The sequence below is a fragment of the Drosophila nasuta genome, chromosome 2R, assembly GCF_023558535.2.
Source record: "Drosophila nasuta strain 15112-1781.00 chromosome 2R, ASM2355853v1, whole genome shotgun sequence".
Lineage (NCBI taxonomy): Eukaryota > Metazoa > Arthropoda > Insecta > Diptera > Drosophilidae > Drosophila > Drosophila nasuta.
Genome location: NC_083456.1, coordinates 10626494 through 10642211, shown reverse-complemented (window position 1 = coordinate 10642211; position 15718 = coordinate 10626494). Strand labels below are relative to the sequence as shown.

The 15718-nt window shown below is 42.0% G+C and overlaps 6 protein-coding genes across 8 annotated transcripts; 3 read left to right on the top strand and 3 right to left on the bottom strand.

Annotated features, from left to right (window-relative positions):
* Window position 1: 1 nt before the first annotated feature.
* On the bottom strand, window positions 2-1809 carry LOC132786419 (chromatin assembly factor 1 p55 subunit). 2 transcript variants are annotated; one of them, XM_060792938.1, is made up of 3 exons: window positions 1457-1809; window positions 822-1382; window positions 2-757 (listed from the first exon to the last, which is right to left on the bottom strand). In XM_060792938.1, the coding sequence occupies exons 1-3, from the start codon at window positions 1476-1478 to the stop codon at window positions 48-50; spliced, it is 1293 nt and encodes a 430-aa protein (XP_060648921.1). In that variant the 5' UTR covers window positions 1479-1809; the 3' UTR covers window positions 2-47. The 2 variants fall into 2 exon arrangements, with proteins under 2 accessions (XP_060648921.1, XP_060648922.1); XM_060792939.1 differs by having other exon boundaries at window positions 822-1379; window positions 1457-1807.
* A 480-nt stretch (window positions 1810-2289) lies between these two features.
* On the top strand, window positions 2290-4389 carry LOC132786420 (uncharacterized). Of its 2 annotated transcripts, none has more exons than XM_060792940.1 (3): window positions 2290-2671; window positions 2744-2968; window positions 3201-4389. In XM_060792940.1, exons 2-3 carry the CDS (start codon window positions 2799-2801, stop codon window positions 4153-4155), a joined length of 1125 nt encoding a protein of 374 aa, XP_060648923.1. In that variant the 5' UTR covers window positions 2290-2671; window positions 2744-2798; the 3' UTR covers window positions 4156-4389. The 2 variants fall into 2 exon arrangements, with proteins under 2 accessions (XP_060648923.1, XP_060648924.1); XM_060792941.1 differs by having other exon boundaries at window positions 2784-2968; window positions 3201-4184.
* A 556-nt stretch (window positions 4390-4945) lies between these two features.
* Window positions 4946-5844, top strand: LOC132784304 (DNA-directed RNA polymerase II subunit RPB7). Its single transcript, XM_060789830.1, has 4 exons — window positions 4946-5069; window positions 5124-5444; window positions 5501-5638; window positions 5702-5844. The coding sequence occupies exons 1-4, from the start codon at window positions 5058-5060 to the stop codon at window positions 5750-5752; spliced, it is 522 nt and encodes a 173-aa protein (XP_060645813.1). The 5' UTR covers window positions 4946-5057; the 3' UTR covers window positions 5753-5844.
* A 586-nt stretch (window positions 5845-6430) lies between these two features.
* LOC132784303 (small G protein signaling modulator 3 homolog) lies at window positions 6431-9165 on the bottom strand. The gene is made up of 3 exons (XM_060789829.1): window positions 8934-9165; window positions 8342-8867; window positions 6431-8285 (listed from the first exon to the last, which is right to left on the bottom strand). Exons 1-3 carry the CDS (start codon window positions 8997-8999, stop codon window positions 6466-6468), a joined length of 2412 nt encoding a protein of 803 aa, XP_060645812.1. The 5' UTR covers window positions 9000-9165; the 3' UTR covers window positions 6431-6465.
* A 214-nt stretch (window positions 9166-9379) lies between these two features.
* LOC132784302 (trafficking protein particle complex subunit 10) lies at window positions 9380-13592 on the top strand. The gene is given in 7 exon segments (XM_060789828.1): window positions 9380-9506; window positions 9570-9793; window positions 9893-10072; window positions 10074-10274; window positions 10276-12495; window positions 12553-12895; window positions 13242-13592. Coding segments are annotated over 7 exon segments (3423 nt in total). The 5' UTR covers window positions 9380-9481; the 3' UTR covers window positions 13472-13592.
* LOC132784305 (thialysine N-epsilon-acetyltransferase) lies at window positions 13571-14530 on the bottom strand. The gene is made up of 4 exons (XM_060789831.1): window positions 14338-14530; window positions 14230-14281; window positions 14096-14171; window positions 13571-13905 (listed from the first exon to the last, which is right to left on the bottom strand). Exons 1-4 carry the CDS (start codon window positions 14407-14409, stop codon window positions 13590-13592), a joined length of 516 nt encoding a protein of 171 aa, XP_060645814.1. The 5' UTR covers window positions 14410-14530; the 3' UTR covers window positions 13571-13589.
* Between the last annotated feature and the right edge of the window lie 1188 nt (window positions 14531-15718).

Genomic DNA, 15718 nt, shown 5'->3' with positions numbered 1-15718 from the left:
GCCAAAAAATTGAACTGTTCGGATTTGTTGCTGTTGTTGTTTTTGCTTTAAGCGGTATTGGTTTCCAGATCGGAGGCGGGTATCTCGGGCTCCTCATCGTTGTAAACATTCTCGGCCATTTGCCACACTTGCATAATATTATCTTCGGAAACACTGCAAATAATCCAGGGTTCATTCGGATTCCACGAGAAATCGCTGATTTTGGCCGTATGACCACCGTGGATGAACAGCAGCTCTGGCGGGCCATCTTCGGCATCCTCGGAGCTCTGCTCCTCGCCAATTTTCGACAAATCCCAGACGTGCAGACGACGATCAGTGCCAGACGAAGCCAAAATTGTCTCATTATGCGGCGACCATTGCACCTGGAAAATTTCATCCTTGTGCGACTCGAAGGAATGTAGTTTCAGTTTGAGATTACGCAAATCCCAGAGGGCAACCGTTTTGTCCGCCGAACCCGTGGCCAATATAAACTCCGAGTATGGATTAAAGCTCAAACAATTGACTTCAGCAGTATGCGCATCGACGGTATGTGATGGCTTGGAGGTGTTGTTGTTTCTGGTATCCCAAATCATAAGTTTCTGATCGTCAGCCACTGAGCCAAAAAGTGATTCGTGCAGCAAATGCCATGCGACGTCCTCAACAACAGCGGTATGACCAGTAAATATATTCTTGGCATCAATCACGCGATGCTCTTTCGGTGTGGCATTAATGTCCCACAAGCAGATGGTGTGATCGTCCGATGCCGAGAGCAAATAACCTAATTATAATCAAGTAAGTTGTCAATCCAATGAAATTGAATAACTAACAATTGTACTACCTACCATTTAAATTGGGATTCCAGGACAGACCGTAACCTTCCTTTTGATGTCCTCGCAATCGTAAGTCGGGTTGGCATTCACCGGATGGTTCCGGTTTGCTGGGATGCTTTGTGTAATCGAAGACAAGCACATCGCTCGATGGCGTCTTGGTGGCAATTACGCAGGCATTTTGCGGCATGTAGCGTGCACGATTCACCTCTCCTTCGTGATTGATCTTGATCTCAATTTCAATTTTACCGCACACCGATCCAAAGCCACCAAATTCACCCTTTTCATTGTCATAGTGTGAACCATCGAACTGGGCATCTTCGCTGGGTAGCTGAACGCTGGCAATGAGCAAATGATTCTGTTCATCCGAAGTGTGTGTGCCCAATATGAGGCGATGCACTGAGTAATCCTTGCCATCCTGCTTCGTCACATCGGGCAACCATTGGGCCGTCAACGAGGGCCATTCTAGGGCGTGCGTCATGACCAGATCGTATAGAAATGGGGTGTTCTTCTTCCATATCTTGTACTCTTCGTTGATCACACGCTCTTCGACTGCATCGTCAAAGGATTCCGCTGCTTGCAAATAAAGCGAACGAAAGCAAATTGGCATGATTAATTTGCATTAAATTTCACTTAATTTGTTTACTTACCATTATCACTGCGATCCACCATTTTTTACACTATGTGCGGCTAATTTACAATTTGCACACAACAATTTTCGTGCGCGTCGCAAAATCGGGCGCCAAAACAACAAAGCGGCGGCGGCAAAAGCGTGCGCACAGTCGGCAAAATGATGTCCACGCTTAGGCAATTGTTTCAAAAATTCACGTTTGCTTCGTCAACACACAATTTGCAGTCATGCGATAATTGATTTCAAATTTAATTGTACACTCTCAGCAAACTTGCGGCTGCTGCTGGTGGGGAAAATTGAGAAAATTATTTCCTTCCTCCTTTTTTTTTGCAAGCGCGTCGGCTGCTAAAATGCGACAGAGATGTGTAGAACACAGTTATCGGCCTGACGATGTCGATGCCGACATCGATTGATAAAGGCGCTGCCATACATGAATCGGCCAAATGCCGTTTTGAATACTTTTTGATATTTTATAATAAAAATACCAAAAGTGCCTATTCAGTATTTATCAGCTTCAAACTGTTGTAACTTACAAACCAATTGCTTCGCATAGAAAACGTTACTCGATTTCACATTTTTGTCAAAAGTACCATTTTTCGATGGGAATCTGAAAAAAAAAATTAATAATAGTCAGTTCGATTTGCGCACATTTTTACACACGTATTTGAATTTTCATTTTAGTGTAACCAGATAGAGGTTCTCGTTGTTTTTGCAAAGTAATATATTCATGTAGGGTTAAAAAGTACATTTTACCAAATTTGCTGCTGGTCACACTCACACAAATAAAACAGCTTTGAAAAAAGCTTTTTTTTTCTCAAAAAAAAAAACGAAAAATATTAAGTTTCTTCAAAAAAACAATAAAAACAATAGGTAATAATATTGTTTTTGCTGTAGAAATCATCAATGTTGGTTATCACGGTTGCCGCTTTTGAAATTTCGCGCGTCTCTTTACTCTCTTCTCAGAGTGGGGCACCTGCCACCGGTCCACAAACCGGTCGGTGCAACCCATCCCAAGCTCTTTTTGATTGGGAGAGGAGTGAGTGAATGTTAACACAGTTCGCTTCGCGTTGTTGGACGAAGTGCACGTCCAATTTTTTCAATTGCCAAATGGAAAACTGCTGGCAGGATCACAGTGTGCTAAACTAATTTATTAAATTGAGCAAAAATTAGCGGATATTTAGCAAGTGTGCTTGGCAAACGACGTAATAAGACAACTGATTTCTCGACGTGGGGGGTAAGTTGACAGTGGAATGGATTCGAAGTGTGACTAACAAAACTTTCTCCATCGGTGTTGTTTACATGACAGCGTTTGTATAATGCTTTCTTTGAAATTGTTTGATTGCCAGTTGTTTATGTAAAAGATGCACGTACACGAAACCGAAACACATAAAGATATACCAGATAATGACCATGTTGAAGATGCCCAAGCTTCGGCTTATTTGGACAACCTATTGAAGAACGGCAGCCAAGAGGGCGACAGTGGAGCTGAGTTGGAGCTACCGCCATGGTACGATGAGCAGCTGTTCAAGCGGTGAGTATGGAATGGATGTGAAAATCACGTCAACTGTTTATCGTTGTTAATGTTAACGGCTGGGCTATGTACTATTTGTATGTCGTGTTGTTCCCTATTACAGATAGAATAATAGGATATCTTCGAAGTAATCTTCGATTTCTGAATATAAACACTATATTATATACATATTATATGTACATATGTCTTCTAAGTTTTATTCAATAATTATATTCAACACACTATTTTACAGAGGCCAGCAGTACTTCAGCAAGTATCGGTTTGTGATGACCTCGGGCATGTTGGCCGGCTTAATTGCAGTTCTTGCCATACCCTCGATTCTGCGAGTTCTAATGTGCACGAAGCAATCGTCCACTTGCTTTACGGCTTATCGCCGCTATGTCCGCACTATCATGCACACTCAGACATGGCATTTCTCCCCGATTGAGGACAGGGGCAGCAAGTTCTGGACGAGTATGGCAACTGTTCGAAGGGCTCATTCGCGTTCCAGTAAATTGAGTTCACGCTGTGGAGCAGGTGTCATATCACAGAAGGATTTGGCTTTGACCCAGTTTGGTTTCATTGGCTTCATAACATTGGGCGCACATCGCATACAATTGTACGATCAGGATTTTCTGGAGGCTACTACGCATGTTTGGCGAGTATTGGGATATTTGCTGGGCATCAAAGATGAATATAATATTTGCGGTGGGAATTGGGAGGAATCGAGAAAGCGTTTGGATATCGTGATGCGCAAAGTCTATACCCCTGCATTATCAAACACGAATGAGGAATTTTATCGCATGACCGAAGCACTTATTAACGGTCTGTGGCACATTAATACAATGTTTTCGGTTGGCGCGAATATATATTTTACGAAGCGCTTGGCTTACGTTAAAGGCTACGAGTATTACAGTTTTGATTATCGTGCCGATGAAAAACCAGATCCACAGCAAAAGTCATACTATTACGACCTTAATTTATGGGATCGTTTCATCGTAAGTTACGGGTTATTCATTGTAACGTTTTTACACAAATACGACCTTATTCGCTGCTACTTCAATTTTCGAGTGTGGCTAGTTGATTTTTTTATGCATTACTTGCCTTTTTTTGCCATTTGGAACTTTGGCATCAAATCGGCCTATGTACGGATCTTTAGGTCGGAAGGAAATGCGCTTGAAATTGAAGTCAATTCTAAGGAAGAGTAGATTAATTGGAGTTTTCTTGGAGAAATGTGGTATATTTAAAATTATGCGATATTGCCCCATTTTTGCCCCTATAATTATTTTCAGCAGTGCCCATTGCCCAAAGTTTTGAACACGGGAGCGTCAATTGAATCTTAAAGACGATTAGTTTAGTAAGTGTTTTTATATATATTCTTAATTAAGTAATGTTGGTGAAATTCCTTTAATTTAATAGACTGTTTTATCATTGTATACATAATAATTTATACTTGAATAAATTGTTATTTGTAGAAGATAAAAAGAAGAAGAATGTTCGTTATTATTATAGCACAACTCTTTTGGCAGTCTCGATGTTGTATTGCCATCGTTAGGATCGTAATCTTAATTAAAGCGCATCGTATTTTTAATTAGCATAATTAAATTATGGCTATTAAAATTATGATTTCTGCATTTTTAAGAGTGAGTATGAACCTACCTCCTAAAATTAAAGAAATTATTAAAGGCAATTAAATAAATTATTCTTGTTTTTCTGTAATAAATTTTTAATGCACATAATAATTTCATTTAAAACTACCGCCATTCATTCTCTTAAGTCAATGCACAACACTGCCTTTCGATGAGGATTACAGTTTTAAAACCTGGAGCCGTTGGCTTTTCGCAACTACAGAGGGATCTGAGGGGAAGCATATTTTTTAATGTATTCCTGTATCCTCATTAGCACGTATTTGTAAACATATAATTTTAATTATTTTGTTACAACATTAAATCAAGAAACAATTTAAGTGCAGCCCTGGTTACCTACAAAATGGTATATTCCATTATTCAACGTACGGTCACACTGATGTAGTGTTGCTTGCGCGTTTTTTGTGTTTTAGCAAATTTATTTTATTTTAAACATAAAAAGCGATCCTTTGAAATAACGAAACATGTTTTATCACGTACGTCTCAATTGCTAAGTGTTTATTCCATTAATCCAATCAAATTTCATATAGATTTCACTTGAGCACGAGATTTTACTGCATCCGCGTTACTTCGGCCCTCAACTGCTGGAGACAGTGAAGCAGAAACTTTATTCGGAGGTGGAGGGCACATGTACCGGCAAATACGGTTTTGTGATAGCTGTGACAACGATAGATCAAATCGGATCTGGTGTAATACAGCCTGGTCAAGGCTTTGTGGTATACCCGGTAAAATACAAGGCTATAGTCTTTCGGCCTTTCAAGGGGGAAGTGTTGGACGCTGTGGTTAAACAGATAAACAAAGTTGGCATGTTTGCCGAAATTGGACCGTTGTCTTGCTTCATATCTCATCATGTAAGTTTTAGTTCAATAGTTTTAACTGTTTCAATTGCTAACTTGAGATTCAACAGTCTATTCCAGCGGATATGCAATTTTGTCCCAATGGCAATCCGCCCTGTTACAAGTCCAAGGACGAAGATGTGGTTATCTCCGGCGAAGACAAAATCCGGCTGAAGATTGTTGGTACTCGAGTGGACGCAACTGGCATTGTAAGTGCTTAGATGCTGTAATATTTATTGAATAACTAATCATCATCTGTATTCTATGTGCAGTTTGCCATTGGAACTTTAATGGATGATTACTTGGGATTGGTCTGTAATTAGAGAGGAACGCCTCAGGAAAAAATCAATAAAATCGCTACTCTTTAATATACAATTTATATATTTATATATATTTTAAACTTTAATGAAATGCATTTTAGACCGTTAAATATCTAAGTGTATATATATTATAAATACTTTATAAGATTTGATTTAAATTCAAAGGTACGTTACGTTTGTAATTTAGTACAATTCTGTGTCTGTGTATTTGTTGTAAGTGGTATTTTGTGGGAGCTACAAATATGGATGGATATTTTAAGTAAATAAATAGCGACAGCTACATTTATGTGTAGAATGTAAAAATAGCTTAAGGTAATCCACTTAAAATAGACGTACAACAACAAGAAATTAATTCATAAGCTAAACTTTATATTCTTGCAGAGCTTAGTTGCCGGATTCTTCATTCATTTAATAATTAGGTCTTTTAGAAAAGTTAGCTGCCGTCAAAAATAGTTTAAATGCATCTGCAAGAATATGATGACTTCGGGAGACCGAAGTTTTTGATTTCATTAAAAAGATTGCACAAGATGGGATCGTAAGCATGAGATATTAAAGCAAAATTCGTGTGTCAGCATCAGTTTTGATCAGATTAAATACTTAGGATTTTGGGGCGGATTAGGCAACATGCATGATAGTTTAGGGCTTGTAATGAATGTGTGTTTCGATGCATTCTTCCACTGATCTCAACTCGTAATCCAGCCCCTCTTACGATCGACTCATAGGTCCCAGGAGAACAAATGATGCTTCACCAGCATGTCGCGTACACCATCTTTCAATGGTTGGGATTCCTTGCCGCGTTTAGGTGGCAACTCCCAGTCCGGATTCAAATTGAAGGCAAACTGTGAGAGTATGCGCAATTCGCACTTGATTTGCACCCAGCCAGGTGAATCAATGAAGCTCCAGCTGTGATACCACTTCTGGACCACTTCCTGGCAGGCGCAGAGCACTTCGAGCCACAGATGCAGCACCTGTTCGTTAAGGCCCAGGCAGATAAGCGAACGCAGCTTTACATCCATTTGGGCATGCGCATTGTCGTGTGTTTGATTAATGGCTTGCACGCAGCGATACAGCAGCTCCTCCGGCGTCAACACCTTGCCATCCTCATCGAGGCGATAAGTTTTACACAGCACTAATCGACTATACACCGACTTGAAGTCCTTTTCCACCTCCAGCGAGGAAACCTCTTCAATAAATAGCCACGGATGTATGGGTCCGCCTAGGAATGATGGTCGTTTCATGCCATGCTCAAGGAAGGCTTTAATTGCTGGCGCTAGTGTGCCGCGTACGAGATCTGTGACCGTTTCCGATATCGCATCATCTCCAGCCGACGTATACAGTTTGCTGCGCTCGTCCAGCAACTGCACAAACTTTGCAGGAAACCAGCCCCGCAAACCGTTCAGCTCACCCACCCAGCAATGCTCATCCTTTTGGCTAATGATGGTAATGATATCGTTGCGCCTGAAGCCCAGCTCGTCATCATCATGCCGCTCAAAGTCGTGCAGTGCTTTGGCACGTCGTTTGCGCGTTCGTGCCACATTAATGAAGTTCTCGTGATCCTTGGCATGAGATTCGCTGCTGTAGTTGGCTGTTAGTTGTATGTGTCCAGCCAATTTTGGTTCTATGGTAATAAAATGACGGCCAACCTTTAGTATGGCCTCACGTAAATCCACAAGTATTTCGGTCTGGCGAATGTTCTTGTTCTTTAGCTGTTCCGCCTCGGGATCACTGCGAAACAAGAATGCCTCCAGTATGGATTTACTTTTGCGTACTTGACGTCGTGCCAGCTGCTGTTTTGGCAGATTGGCTGCTGCCTCCGGATTGCCAATTTGATGTCCCTGATCAGCCATCAAATAGGCCAAGTGGCGACGTCGATGCGTGTCGATGACGGTTTGGCTCAGGGAGCCGCCCACTTCGAGCGCTTGGTGGAAGAGCACCTCAACATCGTCTACTTCGCAGCACATGGATAGGGAATTGAATATTTGCGCCGAATTCTCCAAGTGCTTCAGGTCCTGTTCCTTAACTTTCAACATGCCAAGTGTTAGCTGGAAGAGCACTATAGATCCCTCGTAGAAGAACCAATCCCAAATGCGCACGAGGATCTTCATATGTACCACATTGGCGAACAGGGTGAGGAACCAATGCAGTGTTATTAGCGACAAATCAATGTCGTGCCTCTTGAGCGATTCATCCACGCTGGCCAAATAGTTGGCTATCAGCGTTTGCATTACACGCTGATCGGCCTGAATGCCAAGCAATGTTGAGCTGTAGTATGAGGCTGGCAACAGATCCTCCACAATAGTGACCATCATCCAGAATGCATTCTCTTCCTCCATGAAGAGCAACAGGCACGCGACAATGACACCTGTGCCTTGGCAATAACCAATGTCGGGGAAGAGCCACGCAATGCCGCGTAAAATGCGACGCAGTCGTGGAATGCCAGTGCCATTTGGATGGCTGAAGCATGCATTTGTGGGCAAGATGCGCAACAGATCCTTTTCGATTTGCTTGGATGTCATCAACTGATCGTTGCTGGAAGCTGCAAAACATCATTATAGTAGCTTCTTTTGACATTAGAATGATAGCAACACTTACCTTTAACAATGTCTTGGTAGCTAGTTTCACTTTTTTGCTTTTTCGAGAGCGCTCCAGACAGACGCATCCACATTTGTGGACGCAGACTGTGTGGTATGCCATTCTGTACCATTTTGCGCAGCTTCTCAGTGCGCTGCAGCAGCAGTTCAACGTGCTCCCAACTGAGTTCGTTTGCCTCTTTGTTGTGCGCGAACTCCAAGTGTGCTATCCATTGCAATCGCTGTTGTGGATCCTCCATGAAGGGAATGCTGAGCAATTTATTGGAGCTCTGTTCGGGTCCATCTTCCTCCTCCACGCGAAAACCGAATTCATCGAAGCGATAATCGGGCTGATCGTTGGGTCCCGCTGCTGCCATTTCTGACTCACCACCCAACTTAGCCAAAATCTCTTGTGGCCACATGGAGGGCGTCAATGCCGAGAAAGGGCCGCCAGGATTCGGTCGCAAGCCGTCGGCAACGCTAAGTTCCTCCATCATGGGCGGTAGTTCACCAATATCGTCTTCGGAACTCAAGGTCTGTAGTTTGCGCTGTTGGCAGCAAATTGCGAATCATTAACTTTAATGAGTGTGATAAGCAATCAATTCAATTCTTACCGTATGTTCTTCACGGCCCACGTAACCCTCGTGGTCGCGGCCAAAAATGCTTCTCGCCATATCCATACTACTATACAGTTAACTGGCCATGCACTTAAACATTAAATTAATTAAAGAAATACTCGTTTTTGATTGTTTTTCACCGAATTTCTCAATTTTTTTCTACTTCCACAGCATTGTTTCCAACATTTTCACAGCTTTCGCCCGCAGTCAGCTGTTTCGATATAAATTGGCTTGTTGATAGCAATCGATAGTCAATACACCAGCAAACGTAAATGTTATGTTAGGCATCTGTAATAGACAGCTGACGTTGCGCTATTAAAAGATCTGATTAGAAAAACTGTTCTGTTATTAAACAAATGCAAGAGTGACTTCTTATTTCAATGTTTGCCAATAACTTTAGCGCCCACTGTTAATAGCAGTTCTGTAAAAACATATGCTACAGATCTGTTAAACCATAACAGCTGACAGGTTGTTGTGAGTTGGACGGTTTGTTGGTTGTTTTGTGAAAGGCAAAAAGTGGAATCCAATGCAAATAAACCATTAACATGCAAATTAAACCCATAATTACATGTAAGTGGTGCAAATGCAAATACACTTTATGCAGGCGAAAGCTAAATTTACAAATATTCGCAGATTCTGGCGCTTGTCCACTTTTTCGATCACTCGAATCGCAAATCTTGAATGCAATTCCTCTGGACACTTGTGAGTGGCGTCGCACGTTCCAAAGGCCAACTAAACATGTTCGTCTGGAGGCGCAGGCCCAGCAGTTCAATGTGGAACCATTAGAGAAGTACAAACAGGGCGACTGGAGCATTTTGGATCATCCCATTTTGCACATCTATGTCACGGATTGTAATGTAAATAATCTTGTGGTTATGTGCGCGTGGAATACGCCTCTGTTTATAATTAATTTATTTTCTTCTGCTTCTAATAATAACATCTAATTCTATTCGTAGGACGTTGATGCCTACAAGGCAACGATACGCGAGGAAATCGATACATGGCTCAAGCTTTTGACTAGCTACGGCGTCTCTGATTGGATGATTTTACTAGTGGAGACGCTGGACATACGAAAAACGAAGAATTTATTGCCTCGCACCACTGTATTGGATAAGATACGATTGGACTTCGGTAGTAAAAAACGATGATCGCTGTATATCCGTCTTGAATCCAGCGAAATTTGAGCAAAAATCCACAGAATCGTTTCGCTGTTTGGTGCAGCGAATACGTTTTCTAATGTTGACCAGTTACAATCGGAATATTGCCAAATATGAGGAGCTTATCAGGAGTAAACGTGAGAAACGCAATCATGATGATTGGGACTTTCGGCAATATTTCTTTTTTGCAAGAGGATTTGGCACTGATACTCGAGAAACTCGAGTTGCCAACTGAGGCTCTTATACAATATGATGAATTGGATGCCATGTTTTCGCAGTTCATCACACACACGGGCTTCAATGAGAAGCAACAGTGGTTGTCCTACTTTAAGCGACCTCTGAGCGCTTTTCATGGCATCTGCTTGAGCCGTGTGGATAAATTTGAGATGCGTCAGAAGATTCGTAGCGAAGGAGTCTCACTCTTGGAATTCCGTAATTATTTGTTCGAGCGACAGGCTTATTTGCTGCTCACCTGCAATGATATACCCGAGATTGCTAAGCGACTGCTGGGATTTCTCTTTTCGACGTTACGTGAGGTGGAGTACATTAAGTTGGACTGTCAGGAAGGTGCTCTGTGCTGCTGGGAATTTGTCTGTGCTCTGGAGGTGCTGCAGTTATGTGAACAGGCCATGGAACCCAATGAGGTTACATGCTTTCAACACTGTGCGCCGATTTGGAATCTCGCTAAGGACAAACTCTATGAGCTGGGCAAACTTTGTGGTTTATTGCCTGGTTGTACGCCTAGTTCGGAGCAGCTGCACATTGTGGTGCAGTTGTCATCGGGCATTGGTGATGCGCCACCACAACAGCAATTTCTGCAAGCAATGCCCCAGCTACGAGATCGTTCTCCGAATCGGAAGCCCAAGCTGTCGGCGGCCCAACAACTCAAGGAGGCTCTCGGCTCAAATCAGGCATTCCAGAAGCTCTATCTAGAGCTGGCGGAGCTGGCAATTAGCACGTACAAACATGTGACGCGCTTGCGATCGGCTCGTCTTGTGGGGCTCGATCTTGGAAAGTTTTATTGCGCCTTGAATGAACCTCACAAAGCGGTGGGATTTTTTACGGATTTGTTGCGCGAACTGAAGGCGGAGAATTGGCATACGCTGAGTTCACAAACGTTACTGGAGCTGGCCAATTGCTATCGCAAAATGGGCGATTCCTTGGCTTACACCAAAACCTGTAGTTCCATATCTTGCTGCGCTGAACTAGAGACATTGGTGCGAACATTCTACTTTGATGAGTTCCTCAAGTCGTTGAAGACTCTAAACACAACATTATCGGCACAGCCATCTATGGAGAATGCTAACTACTGTGTGTTGGAGGATCACTTTCGCGTACTGGATATCGAGGTGCTTAACGCCAATCCAATAATACAAGATGATCATTTACTTGTACAACTAAAAGTTGAAAGTCTCTATCCACGTGGAATTGTTGCGGAGTGCATCAAAATCTGTTATGAGCTACATGTGACACCTGAATTAGAGGCTGCTCTTCAGCAGGATGTGCCACTAAAGAGCAAGGATTGCTCGTCTCGCTTGAAGGTCACATTGCAGCTGTTCCACAAGCAAGATGGCTCTCTCAATAGCGCCTCTGTGGCATCTGATACGCCCAAGACAAAGCAACCGGTGCGACGCACAAGCAGTACCAAGCGCAAACTGTCGCCCAGTGTTCAATCGGACTTCAGTAACACTGTGCAGGCCGAAAATATTGCGCTGCAGCCGGGCATTAATCTGCTGGAGCTGAAGGGCAAGGCTAATCGTGTTGGACGATGGCAATTTAAGCAGTTGTGCGTCAGCATGTCTAGTCTGGAGTTTCTCTCGGAGCAGTTGGCCATGCAGTTGCAGCCGCCCACGTTTGAGATATGTACCAAGCCAGCAAGTGCTTCACTGCACTTCAAAACACTAATAGCGGGAATTGTACAACCAATCAATCTGTATGTCACCGGCGGAAGTTTCATCTTTCCGCCAGATGCCAAAATCACATTACGTTGCTCGAAGAATTTGCGCATACGTCAAGCTCTGCCGGTAGACGATCCTGGCTGTGGCAATGATGCCACATTTGAGCAAACTTTGTTAGTGCCGTTGCTTCAGTTCAAGTCCTTTGAGGAGCGTTCCATTCCGCTAGAGGTGCTCACCGATATGCCAGGTCGTAAAGTGGCCAAACATCATGAACATCACATCACGCTTAGCTGTCCGTGGTCGCGCAATGAGCTACAAATTCCGCTGGAGTTTCAGCCAGCCATGGAGGCTACTTGCCGGCTGCACACATGCGGCACTCAGAAGTTTTTGCAGGTCATTATGAAGGGACTGGATGCGCAGCTGCTGCTGCATCAGGCCAAGGTCAAGTGCGATGTACCAGGCGTACGTTTGCAGGATTTAAATCCCGATCCTCAGGAGCCAATTGTAAGTTGAAAGAAAAGCATGTATAAATACTTTGAAACTAATTGGTTAATCGTTTAGCAAATTCACAAATCACTGACGGTCACCTATCTGTATGAGATTCAAGTGGAGCCGCTAAAGGCAGAGCATGAACTGCCTATCGTTAAGGTGCACTTTGTGGTCAAGTATACCACATTGACAGAGCCACAGGTCTGGCGCAATTACGGTTGTGCCTTCGATCTCGTTGATTACTCCACGCTCTTTAAGCTGCAGGCTCAGTTGGAGCCCAATGAGTTGTGTCGTCTGCGCACAGTTTGCAATCTAAATCTAAAGATTACGAAAGTTAATGAGAATCCCTATGTGGATCTAATGTATGAAGTATTGAATGATCAGAATCTGTGGGCTGTTTGTGGCCGCTCGGCTGGTGAGTCGTCGCTTGACCTTTATTCACATTTATTTAATTCTATTTACAATATGTTTGCTTTTGATTTAATTCTTATTTCTTGACACACACGATTTACACTTTTAAATGCATATTAAGAAATGGGTAAGTTTTTGGTTTTAAACCAACGTAGTTGCACCCATACTAACCATAACCCGTAGAGCTGCTAAAAGCTTGCTTTTGGAAGCATTCTAATGGAGTTGTTGGTCCATGTAGTTAGGCTTTCGATTGGACAATTTTAAACCCTACAAAATTTATGCTTTTACTTAAACAATCTATTTTAGAAACATTTATGTTCTAATTGTGTTAATCTCACATCGTTTTTCAGGCGTTGTTTCCATGAAGGATGTGGACAGTCATTCAATATCTCTTGATGTGATGCCACTCAGCACGGGATTTCTACCCATGCCCAGCATACGTCTATCGAAGTACACCGCGGGTGGCAAGAGCAAAACCGATGGTCACTCGAAGGTGCATCCATTTCCGCCTGGCCAGGTGTACAACTCGACTAAGAGCATGCAGATCCATGTGATTGCCAGTGTCAGCGGTGAACAGTGAAACAGCCAAACTATTCGATACTACCACATAGCCAAGTATTATTTATTATATTTAAGCGCTGAATTGTTAATAAGCCTATAATATTACACAATATATACATAGCTAAATGTGTATTCGATTATTTAGAGTTGAGTTCGCTGGTCAATTTGGCCAATTGTTGTTGTTCGACGCGGTAGAAATGCCACTCCTCTGATTTGGTTAGATTTGTTGCCCCAAGTCGATCGTAGAACTCTCTTGCTGGATTCCAGCCAAGCACATGAAAGTCCAGTCTACGACATCCAAGTTGCACAGCGATGGCGGCCACTTCACGAAAGATGCGTCCTCCGGCGCCACGTTTGCGATGCGCAGGACGCACGTAGATGTCCTCTAGAAAGAGCGAACGTCCCTGCCAGGTGGAGTACGAGTTGAAGCAGATCGCATAGCCAATGCAAAGACTGTTTAAAGACATATCCATTATTTATACTGTGTAGCGCACACAATCTTATCGATATTTTGGTCTCGTTAGGCTAGCTGCTGATGTAAATGTTTTCTAAACAGATTTCTTATTTGGCCGGCAAACATTTGTCCAACGTCTTTCAATTTGACGCCCAATTCTGTGGCTTATCAACTGTTTGCTTTACTCACTTTGTGGCATTGTCTATGAGTACATAGATGTGACAAAATTCTTGACCCCCATCTAGTCCAGAGTCCCTTATCAAATCTGGGTACAGATTGAAAATAACAGTCAGGTAAATCTAACAATTTAATTTTCTGCTTACCCGCTTCGCTAAGTTCAGGACCATTGCTCATGCGTTCGAAATCAGCTAATTCCTTTGTTTAAAAATTACTTTAGAATGCATTTTCTAGATTTCAATATCGATTACCACCTGTATCATCTCTCGCACAGCTTTAATATCGTCCTTTTCTGCACGGCGAAATGTAAACTGATCTTGCGACATTTTACAACAATTTTCAAATCTAATCCGTAGAGCTGCTTTATTAAAACTGATCGTCTTTGGTGAAACGTTCGCTTATCTAAATTCGTGAGAGGGCTGCTCTTATCATAACACATGTAGTTGGAGATTGCGTTTAGGGTTGTCAGGTGCTGATCACTTATGGAAGTTCCGCAGCGGAACTAGTTCCAGCTGCATAAGCTTTCAGATTATGGAAATAAACGAAATTATAATTTATGTGTTTATGAATTTACTGCGTAGTGTTTGTAGGAACTTAGTATGGAATTTGAATAATGTTAAATATTCTATGAATTTATAATTTAAAATAAATAATTTAAGAATATATAGTGTACAGTCTAGAGCTTTAGTTGGGTATGCAAATTTATGCAAAATTATTATTTTTATTATAAAGAATGTTTGAAAGACGTTTAAGATTCAATATATTAAGAACTCAATGCATTTTGAGATCATAATGCCATTATAATCCATTAGACTTGTCAGTTTAGATGCTCGTAGCCTTTCTTATCAGTAGTTCTAGTCGTACATTATACCCAGGGAACTCGTCTGGTAAACAGAATTGACCCTTTACCAAACCTCAGACCCGTTTTATATATTTTTCAATTTTTTTTTTCATGTTTCTTAGCATGTAAAAATGGCTTGATTTTTAATGCCGTTGTTGTTGTTGTTGCTGTAGCATTGATTTTATTTCTGAAATCTTCTGCTTATCTCGCTGCGGCACCGTCACGATGATGCGGCTAAAGATTGTTGAGACATACTTATGTCTATATGTACATACAAACATATATATGTACACACATTTACATTATACACATATTCTAGTGTGCGTGCAGTCATAGTTGGATTATTTATGTCGTCAATGCGACCCGATCTTAAACTCAACTGTGCGCATTTTTCAATTTCTTTTGTATTTTTCTTACAATTTTAAGATAAGCCACTTGTTGCTCCCATCATTATTGTTGTTGTTTCGCTTATTGTAATTCTCGCTTTTTAAATGACCATTAATATTTTATATTTAAATTAAATTATCGCTGGCAAACAAAAGAAATATATAACGAAAATAAAGTATTAAAGCACAGCCTCATAGCTGATAAGTTGAAAGCCAGAGTTATTCTGGCATCAGCTGAAGCTGAAGCTGTAGCACAAACAGAAGCAGAAACAACAGAGGCAGCCATGTTGGGTGCTCGTCCGCCCGCCTTCTATAAGTACAATGGTGACCTTTAGCGCTTCTTGTGCCTGCAGTCTGTGTGATGTTTTGCTCATGGTTTTATCTTTTTCCCGCAATGCGTCTTCCGGG

Bases quoted from the DNA above. Each gene is read 5' to 3' on its own strand.
- LOC132786420 (XM_060792940.1), top strand. From the start codon at position 2,799: ATGCACGTACACGAAACCGAAACACATAAAGATATACCAGATAATGAC. The intron at 2,969-3,200 runs GTGAGTATGGAA...ACTATTTTACAG, and splicing joins GATGAGCAGCTGTTCAAGCG to AGGCCAGCAGTACTTCAGCA.
- LOC132784305 (XM_060789831.1), bottom strand. From the start codon at position 14,409: ATGTCGCAAGATCAGTTTACATTTCGCCGTGCAGAAAAGGACGATATT. The intron at 14,172-14,229 runs GTAAGCAGAAAA...ATCTGTACCCAG, and splicing joins TCCTGAACTTAGCGAAGCGG to ATTTGATAAGGGACTCTGGA. The intron at 13,906-14,095 runs GTGAGTAAAGCA...GTCTTTAAACAG, and splicing joins CTCATAGACAATGCCACAAA to TCTTTGCATTGGCTATGCGA.
- LOC132784304 (XM_060789830.1), top strand. The intron at 5,445-5,500 runs GTAAGTTTTAGT...GAGATTCAACAG, and splicing joins CTTGCTTCATATCTCATCAT to TCTATTCCAGCGGATATGCA. The intron at 5,639-5,701 runs GTAAGTGCTTAG...TTCTATGTGCAG, and splicing joins GAGTGGACGCAACTGGCATT to TTTGCCATTGGAACTTTAAT.
- LOC132784303 (XM_060789829.1), bottom strand. From the start codon at position 8,999: ATGGATATGGCGAGAAGCATTTTTGGCCGCGACCACGAGGGTTACGTG. The intron at 8,868-8,933 runs GTAAGAATTGAA...TGCTGCCAACAG, and splicing joins TGGGCCGTGAAGAACATACG to CGCAAACTACAGACCTTGAG. The intron at 8,286-8,341 runs GTAAGTGTTGCT...GATGTTTTGCAG, and splicing joins CTACCAAGACATTGTTAAAG to CTTCCAGCAACGATCAGTTG.
- LOC132786419 (XM_060792938.1), bottom strand. From the start codon at position 1,478: ATGGTGGATCGCAGTGATAATG. The intron at 1,383-1,456 runs GTAAGTAAACAA...TTTATTTGCAAG, and splicing joins GGTGGATCGCAGTGATAATG to CAGCGGAATCCTTTGACGAT. The intron at 758-821 runs GTAGGTAGTACA...GATTATAATTAG, and splicing joins CTGGAATCCCAATTTAAATG to GTTATTTGCTCTCGGCATCG.